This window comes from Neoarius graeffei, chromosome 24 (assembly GCF_027579695.1).
Source record: "Neoarius graeffei isolate fNeoGra1 chromosome 24, fNeoGra1.pri, whole genome shotgun sequence".
In the NCBI taxonomy this organism is placed as follows: domain Eukaryota; kingdom Metazoa; phylum Chordata; class Actinopteri; order Siluriformes; family Ariidae; genus Neoarius; species Neoarius graeffei.
This window is the reverse complement of record NC_083592.1, coordinates 16,997,583-17,015,972: the sequence shown is the minus strand read 5'-3', so window position 1 is coordinate 17,015,972 and position 18,390 is coordinate 16,997,583. Positions and strand designations below refer to the sequence as shown.

At 41.2% G+C, this 18,390-nt stretch overlaps 1 protein-coding gene and 1 long non-coding RNA gene across 2 annotated transcripts in view; one reads left to right on the top strand and one right to left on the bottom strand.

The window, feature by feature from the left end:
• Positions 1-8,433, bottom strand: part of LOC132872346 (leucine-rich repeat-containing protein 43-like) — a 59,145-nt gene extending 50,712 nt beyond the window's left edge. Inside the window, exons 1-3 of the mRNA XM_060907116.1 lie at positions 8,427-8,433; positions 7,720-7,841; positions 6,702-6,941 (exon numbers count right to left, since the gene is read on the bottom strand). Coding sequence (XP_060763099.1) covers positions 6,702-6,941; positions 7,720-7,841; positions 8,427-8,433 — 369 coding nt within the window. The remainder of the gene's footprint in view (positions 1-6,701; positions 6,942-7,719; positions 7,842-8,426) is intronic.
• Positions 8,434-8,485: 52 nt separating this feature from the next.
• Positions 8,486-10,096, top strand: LOC132872670 (uncharacterized). The gene is made up of 3 exons (XR_009651468.1): positions 8,486-8,559; positions 9,521-9,669; positions 9,752-10,096. It is a non-coding gene; the product is annotated as an uncharacterized LOC132872670 (long non-coding RNA).
• Positions 10,097-18,390: the final 8,294 nt, after the last annotated feature.

Here is an 18,390-nt window from a genome sequence, read left to right as displayed (position 1 = left end):
GAAAATGATCATTTGTATTCTATATATCAAAATAAAGTAATAGTAAAACAGCACATGTTGTATGTTACAACACCTTGCACCAGTAAACCACCCATATAGAAAAATAATAAAAATATTTATCTATTTCAACCTGGCAAAACACACATTCACATGAACTGATAAAATCTGCAAAATTGGCTCAAGATTTATCTTGACGTCAGATTTAAGGGGATAAGAAACACTCCGGATATGATGAGTACAATTATCAATAAGGAAAATATTACACATAAATGGATCTGCAGTAGTTTCACACTCATTTATCCTGTGTGGGTAAGCAGCAGAGTTTCCCTTGATGGTTCTCTATAACTTCCATTTTATTCAATTTTGATTTCAAAATTTTTAATATCACACTCAATCCAACAAATGGAACTTTAGATGACTATACACACAGGCAATCCTGTTACAAGAACAACATGCACCTACTATGAAATCATGTCTTAGTCAGAAATGTTGTATGTAAATCTGTACGTATAATTAATATTTTAGTGATGTAGTGCCTGTAAAGATTATATATATCAGTACCTGATTAATTATCTAATGATTGCAGTAGAATGTAATTATTGTGTACAAACTAATATTTACACATTAACTATCACTAAGTACAGAGCAGACTGTGCATTAACTGGTAAACAGAGTTTGAGCTATTGCTCTTCAGGGGTGTCAAACTCATTTTGGTTCAGGGCCCACATACAGCCCATCTGATCTCAAGTGGGCTGGACCAGTAAAATAATTGCAAAATAACCTTTGTCAACTCCAAATCTTTAGCATTGTTTTTTCAGTAGGCTATGCTTTATGCTTCAGCCTACATTTGTAGCCTACATAATCACTGATCACAAGGGATCTAGATTATTACACATTTATTCACAGAGAGGCCAATGGATTTGAAATAAAATGCATTTCACTCTCAAACAACTGGTTTATTTTTATACAGTTGAGTGAATACATTTTTACATCTGACAACCTGAACCAACTCCCCACACTAAACTCAAGTGGGAGCTATGAAGAAAGTAGCCTAAACATCCTGCCTAAAAATGTAAATGTGCAAATTTATGAAAAATAAAATTAAATTAACAAACGTAAAAGTTATAGCAGTGCATGAGCAATACGATTAGGCTACATCAGATCAAACTATTTTGTAGGCTAGGCTTACTGAAGCTGAGAATGATATACTGCACAATATTCATTGTCTTTTAAAGTGAAACCAGAGTAATCTTATTTTCAAAGAACTGCATTCTTCAGACTGCAAACATTTGTGAACATTACAAGAATTAGGCCCAGGCCTTAATGCTGATTAACCTCCCTCCCCACTTTCTCTCACCAAGTCTACTGGCTGCTGCTGGCTCCTGACACTTGGCATCTTTTAGCCTTCACGAGGGCATCAATATCAGGTTTCAAATCCTGAGTAGCAGCACATTTCACAATGTCATTCAAGTGTGCGTTTGATAACCTTGAGCAGTGCTTTGTTTTGTTGAGGTTCATAACAGAGAACGCCTGTTCACAAAGATAGGTAGTCCCAAACATGGATAAAATCTTTGCAGCCAGGGATGTTAATTTGGGGTACCCTGGCAAGAGATATTGGTAAAACGTGTCTAAGCCCACCGATGCAAATTTCTGCTTCATATTGGAATCACATTGCAAGTCAATTATCTCGAGTTGGATGTCAGCGGGCATATCAGAAGCATTGACTGTAAATGGCGAGCGAAAAAAGGCAAATTCATCCTCAAGTTCACTGAAAACCTGAAATCTCCACTTGAACTCCTGCAGCAATTCTGTTATCTTGTCTTTGTATCGATCCAAATCAGCATTATGTTCAGTCGCACGCATAGCTGTGAGCAATGGGAAATGAGAGGTGTCACTGTTAGATAGCTGTGTCTCCCAGAGTGACAGTTTCAACTTGAATGCGCGTACGCTATCATAAAACTGAGTGACAACTTTTCTGCGGCCTTGCAACATTTTGTTAAGATTATTCAGGTGCTGTGTAATATCCATCATAAAGGCCAGATCCCACACCCATTCCGGGCATTTAAATTCCTCTACTGGTCTGCCCTTTTTCTCCATGAACTGTCCAATTTCCTCTTGTAGTTCAAAGAAACGCTTGAGTATGGCACCTCGGCTTAACCACCGTACTTCAGTGTGGTATGGTAAGCCAGCCGGAATGTAATTATCACTGAGAAAACAGTTAAACTGATGGTGATTCAGACCTTGCGCTCTGATGAAATTTACAAGCCTGCACTTTCTCTCTGAATTTTGTCGCAACGCCTGCCTTTCTCCCGACCATTGATGGGGTGTCATCTGTAGCCAAACTGACAGCACGGGACCAGTCCACTCCGACCTTGTCCAGCGCTCTAATGAGAGAGCTGAATATGTCATTCGCTGTTGTAGTGTCCTTCATAGGCACCAACTCAAGGAACTCCTCAGTGACGGTCAAAGTCTCATCAACACCACGAATAAATATGCACAGTTGTGCAACATCTGTGACATTGGTGGTCTCATCAATTGCAACCGAAAATGCAATAAATGACTTGATTTTGTCATTCATTTGGCTGCCCAAGTCTCGTGAGAGATCTTCAACCCTATTTGCAATAGTGTTCCTTGATAGACTAATGTTGGCAAAGGCAGATTGCTTTTCAGGGCACACGAATTCTGCAGCCTTCAGCATGCATTTTTTCATGAGTTCACCATCAGAAAATGGCTTGGATGCTTGCACCAACTCGTTTGCAATAAGGTAGCTAGCTTTCACTGCTCCATCACTGACCTCACAGCTGCGAGTAAATGCAGACTGCTGTTTCTTCAGGCCAGCTAACAATTCATTTATCTTCTCTTTTCTTAATTGTCCATACAAATTGTGAAATTTTTCTTTATGATGAGTCTCATAATGGTGCCGAATATTATATTCTTTGAGCACTGCAACCTGTTGATTACAAGCACACTGGTTTTGTATTCACTTCTGTGAATAAATAATACTCAGTCCATTTTTCCTGGAAAACTCTGCACTCTATGTCAACTTTTCTTCTTTTTGACAGACATTTTGGTAATGGGGGTATCACTCTTGATAATTTTGATAGCAACTTAATAGTGGTGAGGTAAGACTGCCATTCATGGAATCAGACAGCATATCTGGCCACGTTGCTAAAATGTGCTGTTTATTTCCTGATCTCTTGTTATATCAGTGCTGCTTTTTTGGCTGCCCCTAGCGGCTGAATTGAACATTTCAGTTATTTCTTTAAAAATTCATAAGTCGTCACAGGAATAGGCTAGAGATTTACTTTTTTTTTTTTTTGACATCCTTAGAAATTTTTTCTCTACAAGTCTGGGGCCGGATTAAACCATCTGGCGGGCCGGATCCAGCCCGCGGGCCATATGTTTGACACCCCTGCTCTACATAGTCAGTATTTGATGAAGGTTATGCAAAACACTGCATAGTAATTGGAGTTTCACACACTGCATACTTAACAGCTGTAGCACACTTACGTATGTACCAGTTCACGTTCCCAAATTTTGAACCCCAAGTTTGGAGACAATAGTTATGTTGTTATTTCCTCAGCATAGACAACTCCATCATCAATATCCAAAGATGGCAAAATCAGAGAGTACAAAACACTATCAACTAGGAACTGTAGCAGAATGATTAAAAAGACAGGAGGTTACTTTGAGAAACTTTGAATAGATTTGTTGCAATTGCTCTCTTGCACAAGAAGTTACAGCTCTATGACAATGATCAGAAGGTAGGCATTCCTGGACTAATTCCAGGCCTTTATTGGAATAAACTGCAATTGTTTTGCTATTTGTCTGGATTGGATTCTGTCTAACTTCCAAGTCACTTTGCATGTAAGCATCCTTTGAATAAATGTAAAACTACACCGGTGGAAGAGTCATTAATTCATTCATTCATTGAAATTCAGTAACCAGTATATCTTGGTCAGGGTCCTAATACATTCAGAGCCAATCCCAGGAACACTTTATGTGAGTCAGGAATACACTATGAACATACATAGTTTGAATTTTATTTCTGTATCTATTATTTTATTCAGTGACAGCCTATAGACACTATTAAAAATTATTTCAGAACAATTAAGCTCAGGAAACTCGTTTGGCATCCCAGGTTTGGAATCTAATATTTAAATACATCATTACTTGAGGGGAATAATCTTTAAATATGATCGACCACCACCCACCACCCCTGGTAATTAAATCATGAATAAATCAACCCATTTGACTCAAATGTTCAAGGGCCAACATGATCATCTTGGAGGACACCAAATGACACCACAACTATTAAATATCAGTAAAAGTACAAAGAAGTGCCATGTGATGAGAATCCCAAATGGTTGACTGCTCAAATGTTATAATTGTTGTGCAGGACACAGAAACCTTATTTAGAGTTAGTTAGTGCTATCAAAAGTTGACTGTTTTCTACCTTCACCATTTTTATTTAATTAATTGCAGATAGACAGATGGGACTAATAACCTACAACTGGGAGAGACAGATCACTGTGTACATTTTCAAACCTTATTTGGGTTTGTGATATTCCTTTGTGATAAATAGTTTCTGATAAGCCAGAATATCTGATGGTGGGTATTTTTTTGGTATGACATACAGAAATTACATGTACCTGCCCATGCATGCATTTTGAAAGTGTGACTGTTCACCCATGTTTTGGCTTATGAATATAAAATGACAAAAGCCAGACTTTCAAAATACAGAAGGAAATATTCAAGCAATAATTATAAAATTATAGTCATGAGAAATATTTATAAACAAGAATTGATCTGAGTGGCATGATGGTACAGTTGTTAGCACTGCTGCCTCACAGCAAGAAGGTTCTGGGTTCAAATCTCACAGTTAATGGGAGTCTTTCTGTATGGAGTTTGCATGCTCTCCCCGTGTTTGCGTGGGTTTCCTCCGGGTGCTCCGGTTTCCTCCCACAGTTCAAAGGCATGCAAATTAGATAAAAATACCCAGCCACTGGGGTTGCACAAGCCAATGCATACTTAGTGCTGGTCCCAAGCCTATATAGATTGGGGAGGGTTGCATCAGGAAGGGCATCTGGTGTAAAAACCTATGCCAAATCAAATATGTGGATCATGGTGATCCACTGTGCTGACCCCGAATGGGAGCAGCCAAAAGAAGAAGATAAATAAGAATTGATCTCTGTAATACATAATACTAAGGTGGCCATACTTTCAAAACAGAAAAAGAAATATTCAAGCAATAATTATGAAAAATTATCAATATTTATAAATAAAAATTGATCTCTGCAATACATAATACTACAATGACGTATTAGGGCGGGGTGGCATGGTGGTGTAGTGGTTAGCATTGTTGCCTCACAGCAAGAAGGTCCTGGGTTCGAGCCCAGCAGCCAGCGAGGGCCTTTCTGTGTGGAGTTTGCATGTTCTCCCCGTGTCTGTGTGGGTTTCCTCCGGGAGTGCTCCGGTTTCCCCCACAGTCCAAAGACATGCAGGTTAGGTTAATTGGTGGCTCTAAATTGACCGTAGGTGTGAATGGTTGTTTGTCTCTGTGTCAGCCCTGCGATAACCTGGAGACTTGTCCAGGGTGTACCTTGCCTCTCGCCCATAGTCAGTTGGGATAGGCTCCAGCTTGCCTGCGACCCTGTAGAACAGGATAAGTGGCTATAGATAATGGATGGATGGATGGATGGATGTATTAGGGCCATTGTACGGGGTAATGTCATGGAAAAAAACCTCAGCTTTTCCAATATTAAAATGATACATTTATGAGAAAAATCTTGAATATTCTCAGATATTATAAACCCATAAATTTGCAAGAAAAAGCTCAGAAACTCCAAGATTAAAATGTCAGATATTTCAAGATGAAGAAGTCACAAATATATGAGAAAAAAATTATTATGCTTCCCAGCTTCTGGGCTGCAGTGCATTCGAAGAAATGTAGGAGAAAATCTCTGAGCGCTTTTATAGTGTGTGATCAAAGTGGAAAGATGACATTTCCAATAGCTCTCAGCTCAGCTGTGGTGTCTGTGGTGTGATGATGTTGATCCAACCTTACACAGTGAAGCAATCTGGTTCCTTGACAAAAAAATACAATTGTTCCAAGTTTTTTTTGTCATAAATTTGTGAATTTTTGATCTCCTATGGCCCTAATACAGCATTGTACAATACCACAGTAAGATGTATTTTTATATGAAGGTGAAAATTTTTATAAGCACCATTTTTTGAAGAGGATGACATAATTATTTTGTGTCAATACTGAGTAGGGGCGGCACGGTGGTGTAGTGGTTAGCGCTGTCGCCTCACAGCAAGAAGGTCCTGGGTTTGAGCCCCGGGGCCGGCGAGGGCCTTTCTGTGTGGAGTTTGCATGTTCTCCCCATGTCCGCGTGGGTTTCCTCCGGGTGCTCCGGTTTCCCCCACAGTCCAAAGACATGCAGGTTAGGTTAACTGGTGACTCTAAATTGACCGTAGGTGTGAATGTGAGTGTGAATGGTTGTCTGTGTCTATGTGTCAGCCCTGTGATGACCTGGCGACTTGTCCAGGGTGTACCCCGCCTTTCTCCCGTAGTCAGCTGGGATAGGCTCCAGCTTGCCTGCGACCCTGTAGAAGGATAAAGCGGCTATAGAGATAATGAGATGAGAATGAGATACTGAGTAATATTTGGGAGAAAAATCCCTGAAAACCTGACTCACCCCTTTGTCCACAATCCGTAGAGTTCTCAGGAATGAATATATGAAGTCAGCATTACATTTTTCTGGTGCCTTTACAGCCAGTTCTCTCAAGACTAAGGCCTGAGGACTCCATGATGCCTCTTTATGCCATGGTGATAGTGGACTTTGGAGCAAGTCATGTAGATTGTCTGACTCCTCGAACTGTGCACCTGCACTCTCATCATCATGCCAGTCTTCAGAGCCTCTTAATGTTGGCTTGCGCTATAAAAGTAAGGATTGTACACTGTTTTCAGAATTGTATTTATGGGGTGCCAAGTGTCACCGGCACCCCATATGTATATGTATAATTATTTACTTCCATTCTAATCATGCAAGGGATTTGGATTATCATTTGGATCATCAACTTGGCTTAAGCTAATAAGTTTATACAGCTATGGAAAAATTAAGAGACCACATTCAGGCTTCAGAATGAGAAGTGTAGTGGTCACTTGTTTTGACAGAAGGGTGTCAAAACATTCACAGAGAATCAACAAAAAGAGAGACAGAAAAAAGAAAGAAATTCATTCAAATTATAGTGCAAATATTAATAAATATTATACCGTATACTGGTTTTTAGAGTATATGCAGAATGTACAGATTGAATAACATACTGCACATAAACAGTACATTTTGCAATGTAATTAAAATGTTGTATAGTATGACACATTAGGAAGTGTTATTATATCAGGTATTGACTGCATTGATGTTTATTTTCAAATTGCAAGTTTTTGGCTCCCATAAAAAGGAACTAATGTATAAAATAATTTGTCTCATTTATCTTACCAAATTTGTAATCAGCAGGATAAGACATTGATGTCTAAATGACTTTCCTAACCAAAGTCCTTCTGAACACTTCAGCGTGTTTAAAGAAAATCGTTCATTTATCATTGCTCTTCAGTCATTTTATTATTTTTCAGGAAAAATAATGTACCATATGTTTCTCCAGGTTTGCGGTGCCAGATATTTAACTACATGCAATGTTAAGGATCACTGCACTCACCCAGCTCCCTCTACCACCTGGGAAGCTTTCCAAACACAGACTGCGAATGAGCTTGTTGATGGTTGATGTCAGTGTGCAACAGGCCATTAGGAGCAAAAGCCAGTCAGAGTCTTCATAATTTTCTTAAATTTTTTTATGCTAAACACAGAAAATTTCAATTGAGGTTATGTCTTTTGCATTTCTTCCCAGTAAAGACCTTCTGTGTGTTGTGTTGTCTATAGTTGCCAGGCGATGCACAAAGTGCTCCCATTGGCTTTTTGTTGTCATATGTCAGGGTGGATTACTGGGACTAAAATCAACCAAGGAAGAAATATGTTGGCAAAATATGGAACTCACACACAAAATGACAAATTCTCAGTGTTGCAGTATATCTTACAGTCCTGAATCTCCTACTGAGTTGTATAGAGTATAGTGTCTTTAAACTGAGCAGTAATAGAAGGCTATTGGTTTTGATTAATATGTTATTTCTTATTTGAAAATAAATCTATAATTCTATAAAATCATCTGTTTAATACGATATGCAATACTATAAAATGGCCAAGACAAAGACTAGCTAGCTAGATTTTATGATGTGTTGGTGTCTTCTTAAATGGGCCCTGAAAACTTTGTGCATAATCGCTGACTCATTAAACCATATCCCCATTGCGATACTCTGATAAATGGTACATAGGAAATTTTTTTTTTCAGATTTTATCTTACGTATGTACTGCACATCCCTTAACCAGGTATTTCCCCCTACATGATTATAAATAAGAAACATGCATACACGGATACTGAAAGCACAACAGATAGGGTATCAACAAGGTATCAGACAATTCTGCAACATGGTGCATGTAACAGGTAGGTCATTTTTACCTTTGCTTTAAAAACCAGAGGACTTTAAATGTGAGGTACATAGAAATAACAAATACTTCTCTTTCTTTTTTAAAAAAAAGTTGTTGTATCATGTCATACTGCCTCAGAAAATTAGCTGTATAGTATGTGTGTGTGTATTTTATACTGTATATATCAAGTAAATACAAATAAATGAAACAAAGTCAATAGTTCGTGTGACAACCCTTTTCTTAAAAAAAAAAAGAGTAGTCTCAGGTACAGTTTATGCAGGAAAGAACAAATCATACCAGCAGCCTTCTTTATGTTTTCTTGTCTGAACAGTGATCTCTTAAGTAATATGCTGCTTTCTTTAATGGCATACAAACATTTTTCTGCAATATTTAATTTTGTTACAGAAAACTTACAAAAAAAAAGCAGCTTTCTTTATATGTTTTCTTGTCTGGACATTGGTCTCTTAAATAAGATGTTTTCTTTAATGACATACAAACATTTTTTCTGTAACATTTAATTTTGTGCTGGAAAACTAATGTTTGGAAATCTACAATGTTTTTGTACTGAATTGAGAGTCATAAAAATCTATAGTGAAGTTTGTACTAAAATAGAAAAGAAAAATTCACACACACACACACACACACACACACACACACACACACACACACACACACAAGTACTGTGCAGTCTTAGGCACTATTCTTTTTTGTACAAACTTTGTATTATGAAAATCTAAAACAAAGTTTGTAACAAACAATTGATTCATTGATATTGTTTATAATTAATTTTAATGTATAATTAATTAATAATGTATAAGGCATTGTTAGAATGAGGAAAAGTTTGGTATTGTTACCAAATTACAAAACTATATGCATGAATAAGGACTTCATAAATGGGTTCCTGGATAACTCGTGTATTAAATTTAATATTTCTGTGACAGTGTACATACATCATAACACAATATTTCTTTTTAAAGGACCCACTCTCTGGATGCATATCTTGAGCCTTCTTATTTGCAACTTCATGGGGCAAACTTATTTTGCTGCAAGTCAAGCTGCTACCACAAATCAACATCGTACATTTGCTTTTCTTAGAAATGTCTCATCACACCTAACTAACCAATATGTAAGTATCTTTTGACATTCATTCTTATACTTTTTTTTAAATGTCTCCAAAAAAATTAACATTTATAATGACAAATTTTCAGAGGAACATCGTCGATAACTGTCCTTCACCAAAGCTTAGTGGGATATCAAGCAATATCAGCGAGTCTACTTGTGCCTTCAGCAAATATCTCAACACCGTGGCCATGAAAGTGCATCTCAGTGATAACATTAAGAACAATACCAAACGATTCACAAATCAGTTCAAGCTCTTTTTCATCCATGACTGTAACCATGACTGTAAGGTTAAATTAGCTCTGGATAAAAGAATTCATTCCAAACTCCAATATGACCTAAAATGTCTAGGTTTAAATGTCTTTGAGAATTTAACCTCATGGTTGAATAAGACTGAATTTCACAAATGTATTTGAAATCTCTGAAACTAGAATTCCTCAGCATTTTATATTAAATTAATAAATTATTAATTAATTTATTATTGATTAGTTCTAAACTGTATTATACTTTTTTGAATGCAATATGAATTGTGCCAAGATAAAATAAATGAATCAAATTGTGGCTCAATTTTTTGCCTCATATGTGAAAAATGTAAAATTCTCTCTGATGTACATGGTAATGTTTACAGTGCTAATTAATGTTTTTTTATATCCTCTGCATAAACATTAAGTTTGAATGCAAATATCCTTCCAAGTCTCAAAACAGCCCCATGCATGCACTGAGCTCATTCAAGAGTGCTATAATGCCTTTCAGAAACATCAGTGCTTTTTCACCCTGTCTAACCACCTGTGGGAACAAGAATCATGTGGATACCTTGTCCATGTGTGCATGCATGCAAAAGCCTTTCCAAGAATGTCACAAAGTCACTACAGTATTTGCAATAAATACTTTGTGACACTTGTGGGTTTTGAGGCTTAGGACAACTCAAAAAGTACAGTATGCTTTCTAACTGCACACTCACTTTTCAGCGAACTTGATTTATTATGCACTTGCACATGTACGTGCGCGCGCGCACACACACACACACACACACACACACACAGAGCTCTGTTCAGTTCTACCTCTGTGTAACCGTTCCCTTACAGTGGTGGATGCTGAACAGACAAGCAGGCAGGTTCAGTTTCTCCTTCGGGTTTTATTCACAAAATGAAACCAAACAAAAATATGCTTTTCAGTGGGCTATAACTGGAACATTTGCTATACATGCGCGACCAACACGCAATGAATGGTCATAACTCTGGCCAGAAAACAGCTGTCTCTGCTCCTCTCCCCCTTTTATCTTCTCACCATCACTGCACACAAACACAGCACATTAATTAACAATAGCTACTTCCATTTTGCTACTCACCTTCCCCGGCTTCACTCTCCATTCACAAACTGGGACTCGACCACGCCCCAGCTGCCATGTACCCCCACCCCCCAACTTAGGCCGGGGAGCCATCTGGCCTGCAGCAGGAACATCCCCCCCCTCCACACACACACACACACACACACACACACGCACACAGGGAGAGGTAGTCAGCTACCACCATCTGCGCACCTGGCCTGTGGACCACCTTGAACTTAAAAGGCTGTAGAGTTAGATACTAATGGATGATTTGTGCGTTGGCATCCTACATGCGGTGGAGCCCCTGAAGCGGGGTGTGATCCGAGCAGAGGGTGTCCCAACAGGTAGTAACGGAGAGTGAGGATGGGTCATTTAATAGCCAAGCACTCTTTCTCAATGGTGCTGTATTTTGTGTCTCACACAGAGAGCTTGTGGCTGATATACAGCACTGGGCTCCACTGTTTGGGACAGCACTCTCCTTCCACTGTTTGGGACAAAATGGCCTCCAGCCCTCTGTCCGACACCAAAGGGAGAGAGAAGTCAGGGGAGTGTAAAAGTGGCCCCCCACACAATGCAGCTTTTATCTGGGTACAAGCCTGTTAGCACAGCTCCATTCACTGGACCGGATCTGATGCTCCCTTTTTAGTGAGATCAGTCAGTGGGCTGGTGATGTCTGAATAATTAGGCATGAACCTACGATAATAGCCAGCCAGCCTCAGGAACTACGTACACCTAACCAATCGTGTAGTTCATCAATGCGAGGCATTGGGTAGACATTGAATTTAGACACCGCACTGATCTTGCGATAGTCCACACAGAACTGAACTGACCCATCAGTTTTGGGAACCAACACTACCAGGCTGCTCCCAATCTTGAGCATGGCCTTAAGTTCGTCCCGAACTATAGGTTTTGTGTGTTCGGGTATGTGGTAGGGGCGGCTATGCATCACCAACCCTGGGGGCATCTCAATGTGGTGTTCTATGAGGTGGGTGTGACCAGACAAGGGTGAGAACATATCGGAACCTTTGGCAACCTGGTGACCTCCATGACTTGGGACAGCAAGAGGTGGTCTCCACAGGGGACCAGGGCGAGACAAGTGGCAGATTTTGTTTTAACCTCTGGCCCCAGCTCCTCCTTCTCCAGAACTACTGTTGCCAATGCCACAGCTACCCTCTCGTTCCATAGTTTGAGCAGATTAAGTTGGTATATCTGCCATGCCCCACCCCATCCATTCATTTCACCTCATAGTAGATGTCTCCAACTCACCATGTGACCTCAAAGGGCCCTTGCCATTGGGTAAGTAATTTAGAGCTCGATGTAGTTAATAATATGAGGACCTTATTGCCCTGTGTGAATTCTCTAAGGCGTACCCCCCTGTTGTACAGCTGGGATTGGTGCTCTAGCGCCTACCACAAATTCTCTTGGGTTAGGTGAATGAAGTTGTAGAGTTTTGTAATCCTAGGCCATAAAAGCATTACTGTAAGAAGGGGTAAGGATGAGAGAGAGAGAAGGAAGATGGCCACCTGCCAGTGGAACCACTACCAGATTGTCCTCCGCCACCTCAATGTCTCAATCCAGCAATGCTGGGCAGTGGAACTCGACGCATTCCATTGTCCCCCTCCGCAGCCGAGTGATGAACTGCTCCAGTGCCACCACATCAGTGACTCCCTCAATGTCACAGTCTTCTGCCCTCAACCACCACCGGCAGGCATCCTACAGCTGCTAGTTGTAGGCAAAGGGCTGGCCGACCTCCTCCAGCGTCAGCACGTGGAAGTGCTGCCAGTGTTGCTCAGGAGACCGGCTGACTTGCTGCAGGATTGTGCACTTTAGATACACATATTCCTGTGGGCAGTGGCTGAGCTGCAAGCTGTGCGTCGCTGGTCAGGAGCGGTAGAATGCGGATTGCTCACTGCTTGTCCAACCACCCCCACGCCTCCTCAGCTCACTCAAAGAGCTCCAAAAGGCCTCCAGGTTGTCATGTGGCCCCATCTTTGTAAGGATGATGTGGGGGAAGCCTGCTAACTCTGGAGCTGGGGCACCTGCTGGACTGGTCCAGGAGCGCCTGGTGGTCCTCTTGCTGAGCCTGCAGCAGGGCCTCAAAGCACTGTTCCTACTCAGTCCACATAGTGAGCAGCACCTGGTGCTGGTTTTGTTGGGCGACGGTGAGGGCATGGATGAGCACCTTGAATGGGGAGGACTCCATGGAGATTGTTCCCTTTCAGCATCCCGGGTTTTGGCACCAGTGTAACAGTTCCCTGACAGGGGTGGATGTTGAACATACAGGCAGGTGGGTTCAGATTCTTCTTCAGGTTTTATTTACAAAAAGAAATCAAATAAAAACATGCTTTCCAGTGGGCTATAACAGAAACATTTGCTACACATGCACAACCAACATGCAATGAAAGGTCATAACTCTGGCCAGAGAACAGCTCTCTCTGCTCCTCTCCCCCTTTTATCTGCTCACAGTCATAGCACACAAACACACAGACACAGCACATTAATTAACAACAGGTGCTTCCACTTTGCCACTCACCTTCCCCGGCTTCGCTCTCTATTCACAAACCGGCACTCGACCCCGCCCCTGCTGCCACACTCTGGTTACCCATTTCCCTTCCTGATAGCACACAACAGACACAAAAAACTTCCAGTGATTAGACACAGGTGAGACTCATCATGTTACCTGCTGGTTCAAACCACCTCCTCTCAGTCCACAGCTGATGCTTGACTATGCCTCCACTGCAACATACCCCCACCATTCAACTCAGGAGAGGGAGCCATCTGGCCTGCAGCTGACTCCCCCACCCTCCCTGGCAAGAGAGGTAATATGCTACTATCATCTGTGCCCCTGACCTGTGGACATCGATTTTAAATGGTTGAAGTGCTAGATATCAATGAGTGTTGGCATTCTTCATGTGGTAGAGCCATTGGAGCAGGACGTGATCAGAATAGAGAGTAAAAGGACACCACAGTGCATAGTATTGTAGGGTGAGGAATGCCAACTTGATAGCCAAACACTACTTCTCAATGGTGCTATACTTAGTCTCTCACACCAAGAGTTTGCGGCTGGTGTAAAGCACCGGGTGTTTCTCCCCCTCCACCAGGACAAAATAGTTCCCAGCCCTCTGTTTGATATGCCAATCTGCAGAACAAATGGGAGAGAAGATTCAGGAGAATACAATAGCAGGCCCAACACAAAACACTTTTACCTGGTTCAATTGGTTCTGTCCACTGGAAAAGATCTGGTGCTCCTTTTTTAATGGGGTCAGTAAGCAGGGTAGTCAAGTCTGAAAAATTTTGGCACAAACCTCCTATAAAAGCCAAGCAGGCCCAGGAACTGCCTCACCCCCTTTTTGGTCTTAGGTCTCAGGCAGGCCACAATTGCTGCCGTCTTATCAATTTTGACATACACCTGCCAATGACCCAAGTGGAAGCTCAGATACCATACCTGCCCAATTGTACACTTCTTTGCATTTGCAAGGAACCTCAGGATCTTGGACAGCACTCAGACATTGTCAATGCTTCTACCAATCATTACTATAAATGGTGATACCATCCAAATAGGCAATAGCATATGCACTGTGTGGCCAGAGGATTCTGTCCACGACAAAGTGAAACATTGCTAGCACACCAAACAACCCAAATGGAAGGATCACAAATTGGTGTAAACCAAAGAGTGAAAAAGCCCATTTTTTCCTCAGGATATTGGAGTCAAGGGAATCTACCAATATGCCTTGGTTAGATCCAGTGTCAAATAAAAGTGAGCTGCGCCTAACCGATTGAGCAGTTAATCAATGCAAGGCATTGTATATGCATCCAAATTCAACACCAAGTTGACTTTTCTAAAGTCCACACAAAAATGGACTGACCTATTGGTCATGGGCACCAAGACCACTTGGCTGCTCCAGTCACTGTGGGACTCCCTGATTACCCCCATGTTGAGCAAAGCCTTGAGTTTATCCCAAACCATATTTTTCTTGTGTTCATGTACCTGGTATAGGTGGCTGCATACAACCACACCTGGAAGAGTCTTAATGTGGTGGTCTATGAGGTTTGTGTGACTGGGTCGAGGCAGAAACTCATTGGAAAAATTCCCCTGCAAACTGGCAACCTGTAACCTCCAAGACAGTGAGACGTGGTCACCACAGGGGACCAGGGTGAATTGGGCTGCACTTTTGAGAATTACCTCCAGTCCCAGCTCCTCTCTTATGGAAACCACCATCATGAGTGCCAAAGGAATCTCTGCTCATTACAGTTTTAGGAGACTGATGTGGTATATTTGAAGTGCATTGTCTCTCACATTCGCCTGACCTCATAGTCGACTTCTTCGACTCACCATGTGACCTTGAAGTGTCTGTGCCACTGGGCAAGTAATTTCGAGCTTGATGGTAGTAAAACGGGCACTTTTCCTCCTGGTGAAATCTCCTCAAACTGAGCCCCTCCTTTATACAGCCAGAATTTATGTTCTTGCACCTATTGCAAATTCTCCAATGTTAATTGCCCTAGTGTGTGGAGTTTTTACTCTCAGGTCAAGAATGTTCTAAATTTCACTTTTGCTGTTTGAAAGTGCCTCCTGCCAATTTTCCTGAATAACATCTAAGACACCACTTTGCTTGCACCCATACAATAATTCAATTAAACCTTGTGGAGGCTTGTGTGACCTCTCATATTTCAAATAATAGGAGTTCAAGCCATGTATCCCAATTCCAAGTGTCATTGTCTATGAACTTAGGAGTCATGTTTTTAACTGTTTGATTAACTCATTCAACCAGCCCATCTGTCTGAGGATGGTAAACACTATTATGAATCAATTTAATTCCTAATAATTCATACAGTTTGCAAAGACTGCATAACATACAGTAAAGATAGTGCTCTGGTCAGTCAGGATTCCTTTCAGGATCCTGACTCAGGAGATAACATGAAACAGTGCCTCCACAGCACTGCATGTGGAGATGCTGCATGGAGGCATTTAGATGGTACAGTACTATCCAAACATCAGGCACCCTTTCTAATTTTATATGTAGCCCTCCCACTCAACTCTAATGTGTTACAGAATTGTCATGGCATACCCCTTTACACCTGATAACCCCTTAAGCATGGAGGCGAATTGGAGGGAGTCTACTAAAATATTAAATTTGGGATATATCTACTTTAACTATAGAGCATATGACTCTGACTAGGGTGCCGAGAGGCCTAGTTAGCTGATTTTATAGCTATACTGTCATTGTGAGCTTACAGCCTCCCATGCATACCTTTCAACACACCATAGCCCAACCCTAACCACATTTATCGGACATAAACACTGCAACTGCAGATATACATTGCAACAACATGAAATGTTTAATAAACACACAAACAGGCAATCACCCCTTTAAAATGTCCTGGTGACCCTTGAAATCAATAAAATAAAATAATACCTGGGGTTTTGTAAAACTCAGCTATGGTACCATGTCGTTGGAGCGCATGTTGGAGCTCATTTGAATCCTCATAAAAAGTATTTTCTTAGTACTCACTGATCCTTGGAAATTCAGAAATAGTTAGCAACAGTTTTCCTCAAACCCTCTGTTCAGCGAAGACAGGTGAAATGAGATGGAGAAAACAGTCCTGAAGACAGGTCCATGTGCAACAGGTTCCCTAGCAGCAGCGCAAAGTCCTGAGCACCCTCTACAGCAGCGGTGGCCTCCGTGGCAGCGGGATGGCAGGCAGGCATGTGGGCTTTGAGGCACACTATGCAGAAATTCACAACACTAATAAACCCACTATTCGTTCCCATAAATGTTCATATTGTCACCAGTTCACACATAACATCCATAATCACTCAGAAAACCTGGCGCAAAATATGTCTCCCACATGCACACAGAGTCTCCTTCTTCTCCCAGCTAGTGAAAACGAGGCTAACTAGCACTAATACACAACAGAAAATGGTGTCGCCGAAGTTTAGTATAATTTCCAGCTGAATCAGCTTCAAACACGGCTCACTCTTGCATTTTGTACCAGGTAACCACATACAAAACCACTGGTTTTTAGTTTCAATAACAATAGCAACTTTAAACAGTTTCAAACGGCTTACAACTAGCTCTTTACATTGTGTCGCTATTCTTTTCCCTCGTTTTTTCTCCCGTTAATTGCCTGAGCCTCGTCTTTTTCCTTTTTAGTCCCACCCCCTCTCCGAATCCGGTAGGTAGTTGACACTCATCTCTGACTGGCATTAATTGGCTAATAACAGATTGACACCTGATTACTCAAATAAACAGAGGAAACGACATGAGACACTCAAAGACCATCAAGACATGGGACATTTCAGCACCCTCCCAAATAAAGCACCAAACACAGACCTCTCCACATCAATGCAAACCCACCTCACAACAGCAGCAATTCAACAAACAACATTTCAAGATACACCGCACATTTGCCAACCAAACACATGTCCAAAGAAACAAAACATCATTTGCAGCAGGGCACTACATAAACTGACCACTTTATTAGGAACACCAATACACCTGCTGTTTATTGTTTATGTAGTTAGCTAATCAGCTCTTGCCAGCAGCAGAATGCATAAAATCATGCATTGTACAAATCAAGAGCTTTAGTTAATGTTCACTTCAAACATTAGAATGGGAAAAATTGTGCTCTCTGTGACTTTCACTGTCACATGGCTGATGGTGCCAGATGGATTGGTTTGAGTATTTCAGAAATTGCTGATTTCCTGGGTTTTTCACACACAGTAGTCTCTAGAGTTTACACAGAATGGCACACACACACACACACACACACACACACACACACACACACACAAAAACATTGAGTGAGTGACAGTTCTGTGGGTGCAAACAGCTTGTTGATAAGAGAGGTCAGAGGACTTATAAAAAAAAATCAAAATGTCATCCTAATCGACAAAAAAATTTATTCAATATATCCTAAGAATGTCATTTACCAAAGCTTAGAAGACAGCTTGGGCATTACTGAGGCCAAAAGGCATGACAAGGTACTCATAATGGCCTGTGGCAATGTCAAAGGCTGTCTTCCACTCATCCCTTTCTCTAATACAGACAGGTGGTAGGCATTAAGGAGGTCTAGCTAATTGAACACAGATGAACCATGGAGTAACTCAAGTGCAGAGGACATGAAATAAAGGGGATAGTGGTACTTAATTACTGAGTCCCCAATAATCAATGAAAGGGCAGAGGGAGCCATCTTTCTTCATGATGAAGAAAAACCCTGCTCCAGCAGGGGAGGAGGAAGGATGAATGATGCCTATGGCTAGTGGTTCTTGAATGTACTCCTCCATGGCTTCAGTTTCAGGTCTGGAAAGGGAATACAGATGCCCCCTAAGTGGTGTCATGCCTGGTAGCAAATCAATGCCACAGTCAGAGGGCCAGTGAGGCAGCAATGCAATAGCCCAGG